General features: G+C 53.1%; 1 protein-coding gene across 1 annotated transcript; it reads left to right on the forward strand.

Annotated features, from left to right (window-relative positions):
• The first annotated feature begins 272 nt into the window (after positions 1 to 272).
• Positions 273 to 8,134, forward strand: NPAS4 (neuronal PAS domain protein 4). The gene is made up of 8 exons (XM_007056176.4): positions 273 to 517; positions 927 to 1,075; positions 1,534 to 1,636; positions 2,050 to 2,299; positions 3,000 to 3,109; positions 3,203 to 3,341; positions 3,829 to 5,105; positions 6,395 to 8,134. Exons 1-8 carry the CDS (start codon positions 343 to 345, stop codon positions 6,421 to 6,423), a joined length of 2,232 nt encoding a protein of 743 aa, XP_007056238.3. The 5' UTR covers positions 273 to 342; the 3' UTR covers positions 6,424 to 8,134.
• The last annotated feature ends 4,631 nt before the right edge of the window (positions 8,135 to 12,765 follow it).

The following is a 12,765-nucleotide window of genomic DNA, read 5'->3' on the forward strand; positions in this document are numbered from 1 at the left end:
CTAATTCGGTGCAGTGTGTTTCTGTGCCTGCCTCCTCCACTCCCCCTCCCTCACTTGATCACGTCACTGAGGAGAGAGTGACGTGTGGCTCCCCCAGCACATAGAAGGAGGGGGTAGAGAGGAGGGGGGAGCAGCTTCCCAGCCATGTCCCTCCATTGATCTGAGCAAATCTTCCCGCCCCACTTTCCTTACCATGCCAGTGCCCACACTCCCAGCAGCCTATAAAAGCCGGGATGCAGGCTGAGGCTCTCAACCAGATCTGCCGGCAGGAATCTGGGAGCCACACAGCCAGCCAGACGGACCGACCGACCGTCGCCAAGCGCCGAGCGTGGAGAAGCCCAGATGTACCGCTCCACCAAGGGCGCCTCCAAGGCGCGGCGGGACCAGATCAACGCCGAGATCCGCAATCTCAAGGAGCTGCTGCCCATCCCGGAAGGGGACAAAGTCCGGCTCTCCTACCTGCACATCATGTCGCTGGCCTGTATCTACACCCGCAAGTCCATCTTCTTCGCCAAAGGTAACCAGCACCTCGAAAGAGAGAGAGAGAGAGAGAGAGAGAGAGAGTGTGTGAGCGAGGGAGACGCGTTGCCTGGCTGGCACTGGGCAGGGAGAAGTGAGGGGCCAGTGTGCCCGGACGGACACCTGTTAGACACCAGTGCCTGGTGGGTGTCCGGCTATGGGGCGCCTCCAGCCAAGGGGGTCGGGGCAGGGGTAAAAGGCTCATGGCACTGTCCGTGGTGCTGAAGCTACATGGCCTAGGGGCACCGAGTCCCGGCCGCTGTCCACGGTGCTGCCCAGGTGGCGGTGGAGTCGCTGTCCGTGGCTCTGAAGCGGCAGGCTGCTGCGGGTCGCTGTCCATGGTGCGGCCGGGCTGCGATGCATGGAAAGGGCTTTGTATCCTGACTCCCGCTCCTCTTCCACAACAGGTGCCCTGGGAGGGCTGGAGAGCCTGCTGTCATCCCAGGACCTGGAAGAGTTCGTGCAGACGCTCCCAGGCTTCCTCCTGGCGTTCACCGGCGAAGGGAAGCTGATCTACGTCTCGGAGAACGTAGCCGAGCACCTGGGACATTCGATGGTAAGGGCTCCGGCGGCGAGCCGGTGGCCGGGCTATCTACCACCGACTCTCCCGCTCCTGTACATACTACAGAGCTGGGGGAGAGGGGGTCTGTGTATGGGGGTGGGTGGATAGCTAGAGGGATGCATGTGGAGAGAGAGAGAGAGAGAGACAGATGCATGTGGAGATAGATAGATAGATAGATAGATAGATAGATATTTCTAGAGTTAACCAGTGAGGATCTCACTGTGTATTTCCCCTGTGCCTGTTGTTAAGCAGTGTTTCTAACACAGACACTGATAGCTTGTGAAGCATAAAAACACAGCTCCCTGGCAAATGCCGATATGTGTTATATGACCACACAGAAATCCTGGCACAATGATGTGTGTTGCCAACCCTTGGGCTTCAGCTCCGAGCAGCCTGTTCCTTGTGTTGCATGACAGTGTGAGCTAACATCTCGCTATTACCTCACCCCCCAGGTGGACCTGGTAGCCCAAGGAGACAGTATTTACGACATCATTGACCCCACCGACCACTTTGTGATGAGGAATCAGCTGGCGCTGCCCTCCCCAACTGATACAGGTGGGTCCTTGTGTGATTGGGGCTTGCGTTGAAATCATTCTGCATGCGATGCCACTTGGGAAGAGCATGAAAACTGAGAAAGAGCAGAGCGGAGGATCTGAGCAGCTGGCCAAGGAGGGACAGAGGGTAGAGACATCTATACAGAGTATGCAAATGGACATAGAAATGAGAGAGAGCTCAGATACTATGGAAATATGAGAGGGGGAGATGGGTGGGTGGACGGGCTTATATAAAGCTGGGTGGATAGCTAGAGATGGGCATGGGAGGATAGATTCACTCCTGTACTAATCTAATATTCCTGGAGTTGACACTTCCCAGTGCATTAAGTTCTTCTGTGAGCTCCCTCCCTGCATGCCAAGACTCCCTACGTTTGCCCCACACACTCACCATCTTCTCCCCTTGCTGATTTCCAGACCGCTTGTTCCGGTGCCATTTCAACACCTCCAAGACTGTGCGGCGCCAGAGCGCGGGGAACAAGCTGGTCCTAATCCGGGGCCGCTTCCATCAGCCACCACCTGGCTCCTACTGGTCCACCAACCCTGTCTTCATGGCCTTCTGCACCCCGCTAGAGCCCAAGCCACGGCTCAGCCACAATTCACTCTTCCTGGCCTCCTTCGAGAGCCGGCACAGCAAGGACCTGGCCATCCTGGACATCTCAGAGAGGTGAGGAGGGGCTCAGCCTTCAGCACAGGGGGAGGAGGGACCTTCTGGCATGTCCTGATTTGGGGCATAAGGAGTTGCGTGAAGGGGTTAGGAAGAAAATCGGGGAGTGGTTACCCCATCTCTGCGGGGTGCCATGAACCCTGCTCTGGGCATCTGTAAAAGTTGGGGTACCAGGCTAGATGGGCCCCTGGGCTGAGCCTATGAACCACGGTCCCTGATCATGTCAGGAGCTCCACAGATGCAGAATGAGAGACAATCCCTGCTTCCTCTGTTCAAACATCAGGAGGGGAAACAAGGGCAGCAAGAGTGGGAAGGACTTTGGGGGAGGGATAGCTCAGTGGTTTGAGCATTGGCCTGCTAAACCCAGGGTTGTGAGTTCAATCCTTGAGGGGGCCATTTAGAGATGTGGGGCAAAAATTGGGGATTGGTCCTGCTTTGAGCAGGGGGTTGGACTAGATGACCTCCTGAGGTCCCTTCCAACCCTGATATTCTATGATCCTATGACTGGCCCAAGTTGAGTGGCAGAGCTGGGAGGAGAACCAGGAGTCCTGTCTCCACCTCTAACCCACTAGACCCCACTCCCTTCCAAGTGCCAGGAGTAGAACCCAGGTGTTCTGGGCACCAGCTCGGTGCTGCTCTGGGGGTCCTTCTCCGCTCCTCGTGAGTGCTCAATGGTCTCCTCTGCTTGGCTCCCCTGCAGTGTGATCTTTCATCTGGGCTTTGAGAAGAGTGAGCTCCTATGCCGGTCGTGGTACAGCCTGATGCACCCAGAGGACCTGAGCCATGCCTCAGCCCAGCACTGCCGCCTGTGTGAGTATCTCCTCCTCTCCACCCCGAGCGACTGAGGGCTGGGCTCCAGAGGATCCATGACACTAACCCCCTGCCCTCTTTCTCCCCCTGCAGTGGGCGATGCTGGTGAGCCACAGGTGGAAATGGTCGTCCGACTCCAGACCAAGAATGGTGTCAGCTGGGTTTGGATCTACTCCCTGGCATGCATGGAGAGCGCTGAGATCCCCATCACCTGCCAGAACTACATCATCAGGTAACTGCATGCAACCAGCCTCTTCCTGGGTTACGGGGCCCCGAGCCAGACAGCGCTCCCCTCACTGAGGGGCCTGGGCACTCAGCAGCTTCTGGGATCAGGCCCTGATTTGGTTTGGGCTAGAATCCAGGAGCCCAAGGCAGGGTCGGGGATCCCATTGAACTGGGTGTTGCATAGCTCCTGACAGAGATCAGGGCCCCATTGTGCTGCACGCTGCACAGACCCAGCACGAGAGATGGTCCCGGCCCCAAAGAGCTCACAGTCTAAATAGACAGATGGTGTGAGGGGAAACTGAGGCCCACAGAGGGGGAGGGGTCTGCCCAAGGTCAGGGGCTAGGAATAGAACCCAGACATCCTGACTCCCTGTCCAGAGCCTGGTCTGTGTGTCCGTGGTGCAATAGGCGGGTGTATTTGAGAGCCCTGGGCTGGGGGGGGGGGATCACTCCTGCCAGCTCCAGCACTAACCCTGCCTCCCTTTGGTCCCCAGTGACTCGGAAGCCTGGTGCCTGCGTCAGCAGCTGGCCTCAGAGGAGCCGCAGGTGGCCTACGTGCTAAGCGCTGCGCCGCCCTGCTCTGAGGGGCTGCTATCCCCGGCGCAGCTCTCCAGCCCCGACCAGGTCTTCACGCCCCTGTCCGGCACACCCACTGGTGCCGCCCCAGTGCCCTCCTTCGATTTCACCAGCCTGGAGTATGCAGAGGGTGCCAGCCTGAGCCACGAGGGAGCATCGATGGCCATGGAGCTGGGCAATCTCTCCTCCATGGAGGAGGCCCCCAGCTCCACCCTGGGACAGCCAGGCAAAGACACTGAGTTCAGCTATGTGTTCTTCCCCACTGCCTACGAGCCGGCCTTCCGGAGGGACAACCCAGGTGGCTCCAGCAAGGACTTTGTCTGCACGCCTCCCTACACGCCCCACCAGGGCTGCACCTTCATGTTTGGGACCCAGGAGTCCTACCCTCCCAACACAGCCACCTCCCCTCCCACCACCACTTCCACCACCACCACTTCCTCCGAGCTCCTCTACCCTCCGGAGAACTGCAGTGCTCTCTATGAGAAGTTGCCGCCCACTCCTGACAGCCCCGGTAATGGGGATTGCACCGTCATGACGCTGCCGGAGGTCAGAGCCCCCCTCTATATTGATGTGCCCATGGTGCCCGAGGGGGTGCTCACCCCGGAGGCCTCGCCCATCAAACAGACCTTCTTCAGATATTCTGAAAAAGAAAAGACTGAGATTGACCTGCTGGCCAGGCACATCAGCTGCTTGGCTGAAGACTTCAGCTCCTTCCACTCCACGGAGCTCTCTCTCCAGGCAAAGCAAGGCCAGGTCAGCCGCAGCTCCTCCCTGCCGGCCGGCATGCCCAGCCCCTGCCTGGACTTCCAGCCCCTCAAGAGCTGGAGGAGCATTGACTTCTCCTTCCTCTCCTGCCCAGAGGAGAGCCTCCTGGAAGAGGACACCGTGGAGAACCTTCTCCAGGACCTGCCCACCTCTCTGTTCGAGAAGAGTGGCACCGGTGTCCGCTGCCCCCTCCACCACCACTTCTGTGGTGGGAACGTCAGTAGTCCACTAAGCTTGGACGCCGAAGAGAGCGGCAGTGGGACCTTGGCTCCCTCGCCCTCCACGGACCTGTCTCCAGAAGAGCAGTGCTTTCTGGAAGAACTGGCCTCCTATGAAACAGTCTTTGAGGCATGTGCCTCAAGGTCGCCCTGTGATGGGTTAGATGAGTTGTATCAACTCCAGAGCCACCTGCAAGACAGCTTCCATGAAGGTAAGGGGCAGAGGCAGTGCCAGCTGGGGCGGGGGGGAGGGACCGGGTCAGTGCAGGAATTCAGGCTGTGTGGCTATGGACTGTAGGGATCCCCTGTTGGCCACCCATTTGCCCCCACCATGGGGCACATCACTCTTCCAGGGGGCCAACCCTGCATTGCAGCACATCTGCCACCGGTTAAGGCACTTGCATGCTGCCCCCTGCCCTCCAAAATGTAACCTGTCCCTCCCCGATTACACGTCCCATGGCTCCAGTTCGGCTGTGTGACCATTTCCAAGGCTGCTGCCAGGGTACTATGTAAAGGCAGCTAGGCTGAGATCGAGGGCCCCATCACGCCCGGCACTGCACCAACCCTGACCGAGATCAGGGTCTCCGTCAGCCTGGGCACTGCACAGATGCAGTCCCTGTCCCACCGAGATCACAAGCTCTAGACATAGGCGGGATTATCCTCCCCATTTTACGGATGGAAACTGAGGCCCAGAAAGAGTCAGTGACTTGCCCAATGTCACATGGGGAGGCAGTGGTGGAGCTGGGAACTGAACCCAGGTGTCCTGAGAACCAGCCTGTGGCATTCATCTCAAGGCCAGCATTGCAAAATGGTGCTTCCACTTGGGGACAGCACATGAGCAACTGGCAAGGGATTGAGAGAGTCAGGGTCTGACTCTAGTGGGTTAGAGCAGGAGGCTGGGAGCCAGGACTCCTGGGTTCTATCCCAGCTCGGAGGGGACCAGCGGTTAGAACAGGAGGCTGGGAGCCAGGACTCCTGGGTTCTATCCCAGCTCGGAGGGGACCAGCGGTTAGAACAGGAGGCTGGGAGCCAGGACTCCTGGGTTCTATCCCAGCTCGGGGGGACCAGCGGTTAGAGCAGGAGGCTGGGAGCGAGGAGACTCCTCGTGTATCCCAGCTCGGGAGGGGAGTGGGATCTAGTGAGTTAGAGCAGGGAAGCGAGGAGCCAGAACTTCTGGTTTCTGTTCCCACTACTGAGTGAACCTGGACTAGTGGTTAGAGTATAGGATCAGGACTCTTGGGTTCTACTCCTGACCCTATCACGCTGCATGTGTGAGTTTCCCCCTCTGTGAATGTAGGGGAGAATAACCTCTCCCAGGTAGCTAGCCTGGGAGGAACGTTGTGGAGCAGGTCGCCCTCTAGTGGAGATCCATGAGGGGGCTGGTCCTAGCTCAGTCATGCCTGACAGAGGGAGACCATGGTCTGGCTTTGTGGTGGGAGCTGGCTGGGATGCTCCGTTCCCTCTAACCCCCCCACCCCCTTTGCTTTGTGTCTCCCTACAGATGGAAGCGAAAGTGACCCTTCGTTCTGAAATAAGTCTGTGACTTACTTCACCAAGTATGGCATATTGTCATATTTTGAGGAGCTTCTTCCACCTATACTCGAGCTGAGACCTGACTCCGTGCACATCCGGAGTGGGCGCCAGGCTGGGCGTCCCTGGGGTGAGCTTTGGGCGAAGAACTAGCATTTTTATACCCCCCCCCCAAAACGACCACCATTGTGCTGTCGAAGCTAGAGTTGCCAACCAGAGCTCTTGAAAGGACCATTGTACGTGGCTTTACACATAGAACTGTATTCACTCGTAGTGAGTATATGTATGTAATTTAATAAGAAATACTACAGTCACCTCTCCCCAAGGCCTGCACCCCCACGTGCATTCAACCCAGTGTTGGAACAAGGCACAGGGGTGCCTGGCTTTGGCCTCCCCACCCCTCGAGAATGGTGGGCGTAGGTGGTATCTAACCTACCGCAGTAAGGGCCCATGGCTGTTCAGGCGTTTTTTGGCAATTGCATTTCTGTTCCTGACTCAAAAAAAAAAAAAATCCCTAGATTCAACTGGCCCAGCTCTGATTTTTCTCAGAGCTTTTGGGCAAAATACAGTGTTTGTGGCTACGTCCATTTCACCGGGAGACTTCTGCTGGGATTCTAGGCTGGGACTGTCAAAGCTGGCTTGATCACAGTCTCTTGCACAGGGGCAGCTGAACAATGAACAAAAGGCAAATGTTTAAGTGGGGAGGGCGATTGACAAATGGCCTGGGGATGTGATGGACTCTCCATCATGTGGGCTGTAAACCCAGATTGGGTGACTCTCTCTAGCCTGACCACCAATCACTGGACTCAGTGCTTGGGTAATGGGGTGAAATTCTCTAGCCTGTGTTATCCATTGCAGACAGGATCTGAGCCTAAGAATTCATTACCCTAAGGGACTGACGTTCCAGCCCCTGGTCCAGCTTTGAGACTCTCAGCGTTGACTGAGATCGTTGTTCAGCAGGAGTCATTTTAATTGTTGTTTCATTTTGAAATTTCACCCATGAATGTTAACTCACCCTGTCTGGAATAATCCCCTGCAAGCATCTTCCAGATCGGAGCTTAACATTGTCACCAGAATGAGCTACTCGGAATGATTCCTGGCACCAAAAAAAACCCTCTCTCCCCCACTTAGGGTGGGCAGGGCGGGGTGAAATATACCAATGTAGAACAGAAATGTTTATAGATATAAATATATATAGATCTTTAATTTTTTTTAAAAAAACCACAAGAATGATTTTCTAACTTCTCCAGAGTGGGATCCTGAGTTGGGCGCAGTCTCTGTGCCGTGACAGGGATAAGCTGTAAGACATCAGGATCCATGGGGGTTTTTCCCCCCTTTCCTTTCTTTTTGGGGTGTTGATAAAAAAAACAAATAAACAAATGTTAAGATGTGACGCCCAGAGAGGCGCCATTGTCGCTAACCGTAGAGTTGTCTACGCTCAAGTATCAGGATTGAATCCTCTAACTCTTTACCAATTCGCACATTGCCGAAATGTGGAGTATTGTAAGACACATGTATATTTGTATAGGAAAACGACGGGATTTCTTTTTTTAAAACAAAAAAGATCATTGTGTCCATCGCTGTACATATATCTCTATATTATATATACGGATCATTGTGCACCAGGTCATGGACAACGTGGAGTCGTTCTTCGGTGTGTGTCGCTGTGAGTGCATTTGTAATGCCAAAATCTTTGTAATAAAACTGAAATGAACAAAAATGATGTGGGGCATTTCTTAAGCTATCTCCTTGGGAGAGGGTTAGTAATTGTATTGTGAGGCTGCATTTGAGATCGGGGCCCCCATTGTGCCAGGAGCTACACAGACACTCACCAAGATTGGCGATCCCGTTGCACTAGGCTCTGGACAGACCCCGATCGAGATCAGGGCCCTATTGGGCCAGATGCTGCACAAACCCCAACTGAGCCCAGAGCCCCCATGGTGCTGCGCATTGCATGGATCCAGAGATCAAGGCCCCTATTGTGCCAGGTATCCCCATATCCTGTGAGCCTGAGCAAGGATTTCCTGGGTCTCTGCTACAGGGCATGGCATAGTGGTGACCAAGACCTCCTGGCCCTTCCCTCATCTTAGCAGCACTGCTGCCCCCTGCAGGGTGAAACCAGATGTGTTCTGCTGTACATCAGCCCCCATGTCAGCAGCATCAAGGGCAGGGTGCCCTAGTGGCAGGTTAGTGAACTGGGCCCCCGCTCTGCACACAGATTGGGTGGGGGATTGCTATCCCGTGGCTGTGGTGATACAGCTACCTCTGGAGTGGAGCACAGGAACTGTTTATATCGGGATTCCCACATCTGGCACTGAGATGTAGCTGCTCCTGGGATGAGGTGGGGGGGCTGATTATACAGGGATCCCTCGCCCGGTGCTGAAATGCGGCTGCCCCTAGGGTGGGGTGTGGGAGCTCTTTCTATAGAGACTCATCGCATAGCACCCAGATGCAGCTGCCTCTGGGGCAGAGTGCAGGAGCTGTATAACTGGCCTAGCGGATGTGGGAAAAAGAGTAGACCTGCTATATCCGAATGTTAGTAAAGAGTTAGTCCCCACTGACATTCCCAGAAGCAAACTAGGGCAATACGGTCTAGATGAGATTCCTATCAGGCAGGTGCACAACTGGTTGAAAGACCATATTCAAAGGATAATTCTTGATGGTTTACAGTCAGACTGCGAGGCCATATCAAGTCAGAGCCCTCAGGGGTCTGTCTTGGGTTTAGTACTGTTCAAAACTGTAATGAACGACTTGGCTGGTGACGTGGAGAGTATGCTGATAAAAGTTGCTGGGAGGGGCTGCCAGCACTGCAAGGACAAGATTAGAATTAGAATGATCTTGAGAGGTTGGAGAATTGTTCTGAAATCAACAAGAGGAAATTCAGCAAAGGCAAGTACAAAGTATGGCATGTAGGCAGGAAAAGCAAAGGCACAGATACACCATGGGACTCACCGGCTAGGCAGCGGTACTACGGAAGAGGATCAGGGGGTGATAGTGGATCACAAATTAAATACGAGCCAACAACATGAAGCTGTTTTGGAAAAGGCAAATCTTTTTCTGGGATGTTGTCACCAGCTGACTGGCCCCTTTAAGAGGTAATGGGTCCAGCTCCACCTGGAACTCATTCAGCCCTCCTCCCCAGTGTAGATACCTGGCAGATAGGTTGTGTGGTTAAAATCAGACCAGGCCCGTATTTATTACCAAGTGATTGTTTGGTAATACTCCTCCTGGTGGAAATGGCCACACAAGAAGAAATGAAGAATTAAGCTCTCATCATCTCCTAGATGCTCGGTTATTGGTAGCCTCTAACGGGAAAAAGAAAATTAGCCCAGTCACAGAGAACATAAGAACATAAGAACGGCCATACTGGGTCAGACCAAAGGTCCATCTAGTCCAGTATTCTGTCTTCTGACAGCGGCCAGTGCCAGGTGCCCCAGAGGGAATGAACAGAACAGGTAATCATCAAGTGATCATCCCCTGTCACCCATTCCCAGCTTCTGGCAAACAGAGGCTAGGGACACCATCCTTGCCCGTCCTGGCTAATAGCCGTTGATAGACCTATCCTCCATGAACTTATCTAGCTCTTTTTTGAATCCTGTTATAGTCTTGGCCTTCACAACATCCTCTGGCAAGGAGTTCCACAGGTTGACTGTGTGTTGTGTGAAGAAATACTTCCTTTTGTTTGTTTTAAACCTGCTGTCTATTCATTTCATTTGGTGACCCCTAGTTCTTGTGTTATGAGCAGTAGTAAACAACACTTCCTTATCTACTTTCTCTACACCAGTCATGATTTTATAGACCTCAATCATATCTCCCCTTAGCCGTCTCTTTTCCAAGCTGAAAAGTCCCAGTCTTATTAATCTCTCCTCATACAGAAGCCGTTCCGTACCCCTAATCATTTTGTTGCCCTTTTCTGAACCTTTTCCAATTCCAGAGGAATTATTAAGAACATAAGAATGGCTACGCTGGGTCAGACCGATGATCCTTCTAGGCCAGTAGTTCTCAACCAGGAGTACGTAGAGTTCTTCCAGGGGGTACATCAACACATCTAGCTATTTGCCTAGTTTTACAACAGGCTACATAAAAAAGTACTAGCAGTACAAACTAAAATTTCATACAGATAATGACTTGTTTATACTGCTCTATATACCAGCATTTCTCAAACTGGGGCCCACTGACCCCTGGGGGTCTGCAAGGGTACTCCAAGGGGTCTGCTGGCTACGCTGATCAACTGCTCCCCCTTCATCCCAGTGCCTCCTGCACACCGGGGAACAGCTGTTCAGCGGCATGTAGGAGGTGCTGGGAGGGAGGGGGAGGAGGCGGAAAGAGGCGGGGAAGAGGCAGGGCAGGGGTGGAGTGGGGGTGGGAAGAGGTGGGACAGGAGTGGGGTCTTGGGGGAAGGGGTAGAGTGGGGAGGGGCCTGGGGCTGGGGGGGCGGCTTGTGGGGTCCATGAAAATTTTTAAATCAAAATGTGGGGCCTCAGGTTGTAAAGTTTGAGAACTGCTGCTATATACTATACGCTGAAATGTAAGTACAATATTTATATTCCAATGGATTAATTTTATAATTATATGGTAAAAATGAGATAGTCAGCTGCTTTTCAGTCATAGTGTGCTGTGACACTTGTCTGATTTTGTAAGCAAGTAGTTTTAAAATGAGGCGAAACTTAGGGGTACACAAAGCAAATCAGATTCCGGAAAGGCGTACAATAGCCTGGAAAGGTTGAGAGCCACTGCTCTAGTTCACTATCCTGTCTTCCGACAGTGGCTGGTGCCAGATGCTTCAGAGAGAATGACCAGAACAGGGCAATTATTAAGCGATCCAGCCCCCATCCCAGCTTCTGGCAGTTGGAGGTTTAGGGATACCTGGAATACGGGGGCTGCACCACTGACCATCTTGGTTAACAGCCATTGATGGACCTGTCCTGCAGGAACTTATCTAAAAAATATGGGAGATTGAGATTAGGGGGAAATTAATATACCAATTACGTACCCAGCAAAATAAACAGAGAACGGATAGATATTTGCTTACTTTTTACTCAATACTCAGACAAAGTCACCTACAAAAAAAACCTCAGCATGCTTGTCCAAATGTTGTGACTATTAACATTTGATAGACATGCCTGGTCAGTTAAATAGGTGCGTATAGAGATTTCACTCCATTTATCGCTAGAAGGGACATATTCCAGGTGTTGTAGCAAAGTGCACTCTGTAATATGGTAACACGCTGTTAAACAGAAAAATTTGATGACTACAACCCTGTACAAAAGCTAACTGTTGTAATGATTGTTGGGTTTCTGAAATTTACATGGCAAGGATTTGTAAGCTTGTTAAAACTTCCTACCTAAATACACAAATAGTTTTAAAAAGTCAGTGCAGGCCTGGAGATAAAAAAGAAGAGTCACTGGAGAGCCCAGGGGCTGTGTGTGGGTGCAGAAACAGACAGCTGGAAAGAGATGTCCCTAGGAGATACCTGCTTGCTTGTGACCTCTCCCAGCCCTGCAGGAAAGGACAGGATTAAAAGGGGCCGTGCAGAGAGTTTGATTGAAGGCTGCAGCTGGCCTGAATGATCAGTCAGACCCCAAGGAGGGCTGTGGAAGCCCAGAAACAAGGCTGGGACCTGAGGGTTTAAGGACTAATTTGACGTGCTGTAAGAAACGAGACCCCTCACAAGGGAACCCCTGTTTAAACACTCGAGCTGGAGAGTGGCTTCTAACAAGAGGCGGATGAGGTGGGATGGGGGCAACAGAGGGCAGTGCCTCCGCAAGGCTGTGTTGTGCCACATGGGTGTGTGTTCGGGGGTGTTGCCCCATCACTGATGTATTAACAGAAGTGTTGTATGTAGGACATGGGCGGTAACTGCCCCACTCTGCCGGGCACTGGGGAGGTCTCAGCTGGAGAGCTGTGTCCAGTTCTGGGTGCTGCACAGCAGGAAAGATGTGAACAAATTGGAGAGAGACAGAAACGATGAGAGGTTTAGAAAACCCGGCCCATGAGGCAAGTTTTTAAAAATTGGGCCTGTTTAGTCTTGAGAAAAGACAACGGAAGGGGGACCAGATAAAGGGGTTCACCTATGCTAAGGGCTGTTATAAAGAGGATGGTGATCAATTGTTCTCTGTGACCACCAGGATGGGACAAGTAATCAGCTTAGTTTGCAGAAAGGGAAATTGAGATTTGACATTCAGGAAAACTTGCTAACCCCAAGGCTAGTTAAGCCCCGGAACAGGTCCCCCAGGGAGGTTGTGGCATCTCCATCACTGGAGGTTTTTAAGACCTGGTTGGACAAACACCTATCAGGGACCTCCCTGGAGCCCGTTGCAGCGCAGGGGGCTGGACTAGCTG

This window comes from Chelonia mydas, chromosome 7, assembly GCF_015237465.2.
Source record: "Chelonia mydas isolate rCheMyd1 chromosome 7, rCheMyd1.pri.v2, whole genome shotgun sequence".
NCBI classification, from domain to species: Eukaryota; Metazoa; Chordata; order Testudines; family Cheloniidae; genus Chelonia; species Chelonia mydas.

What these genes read in the sequence shown, in the direction of transcription:
- NPAS4 (XM_007056176.4), top strand. Translation starts at nt 343, where the DNA reads ATGTACCGCTCCACCAAGGGCGCCTCCAAGGCGCGGCGGGACCAGATC. An exon ending in AGCACCTGGGACATTCGATG is followed by an intron (nt 1,076 to 1,533) that starts GTAAGGGCTCCG and finishes CTCACCCCCCAG; the next exon opens with GTGGACCTGGTAGCCCAAGG. An exon ending in GCCCTCCCCAACTGATACAG is followed by an intron (nt 1,637 to 2,049) that starts GTGGGTCCTTGT and finishes GCTGATTTCCAG; the next exon opens with ACCGCTTGTTCCGGTGCCAT.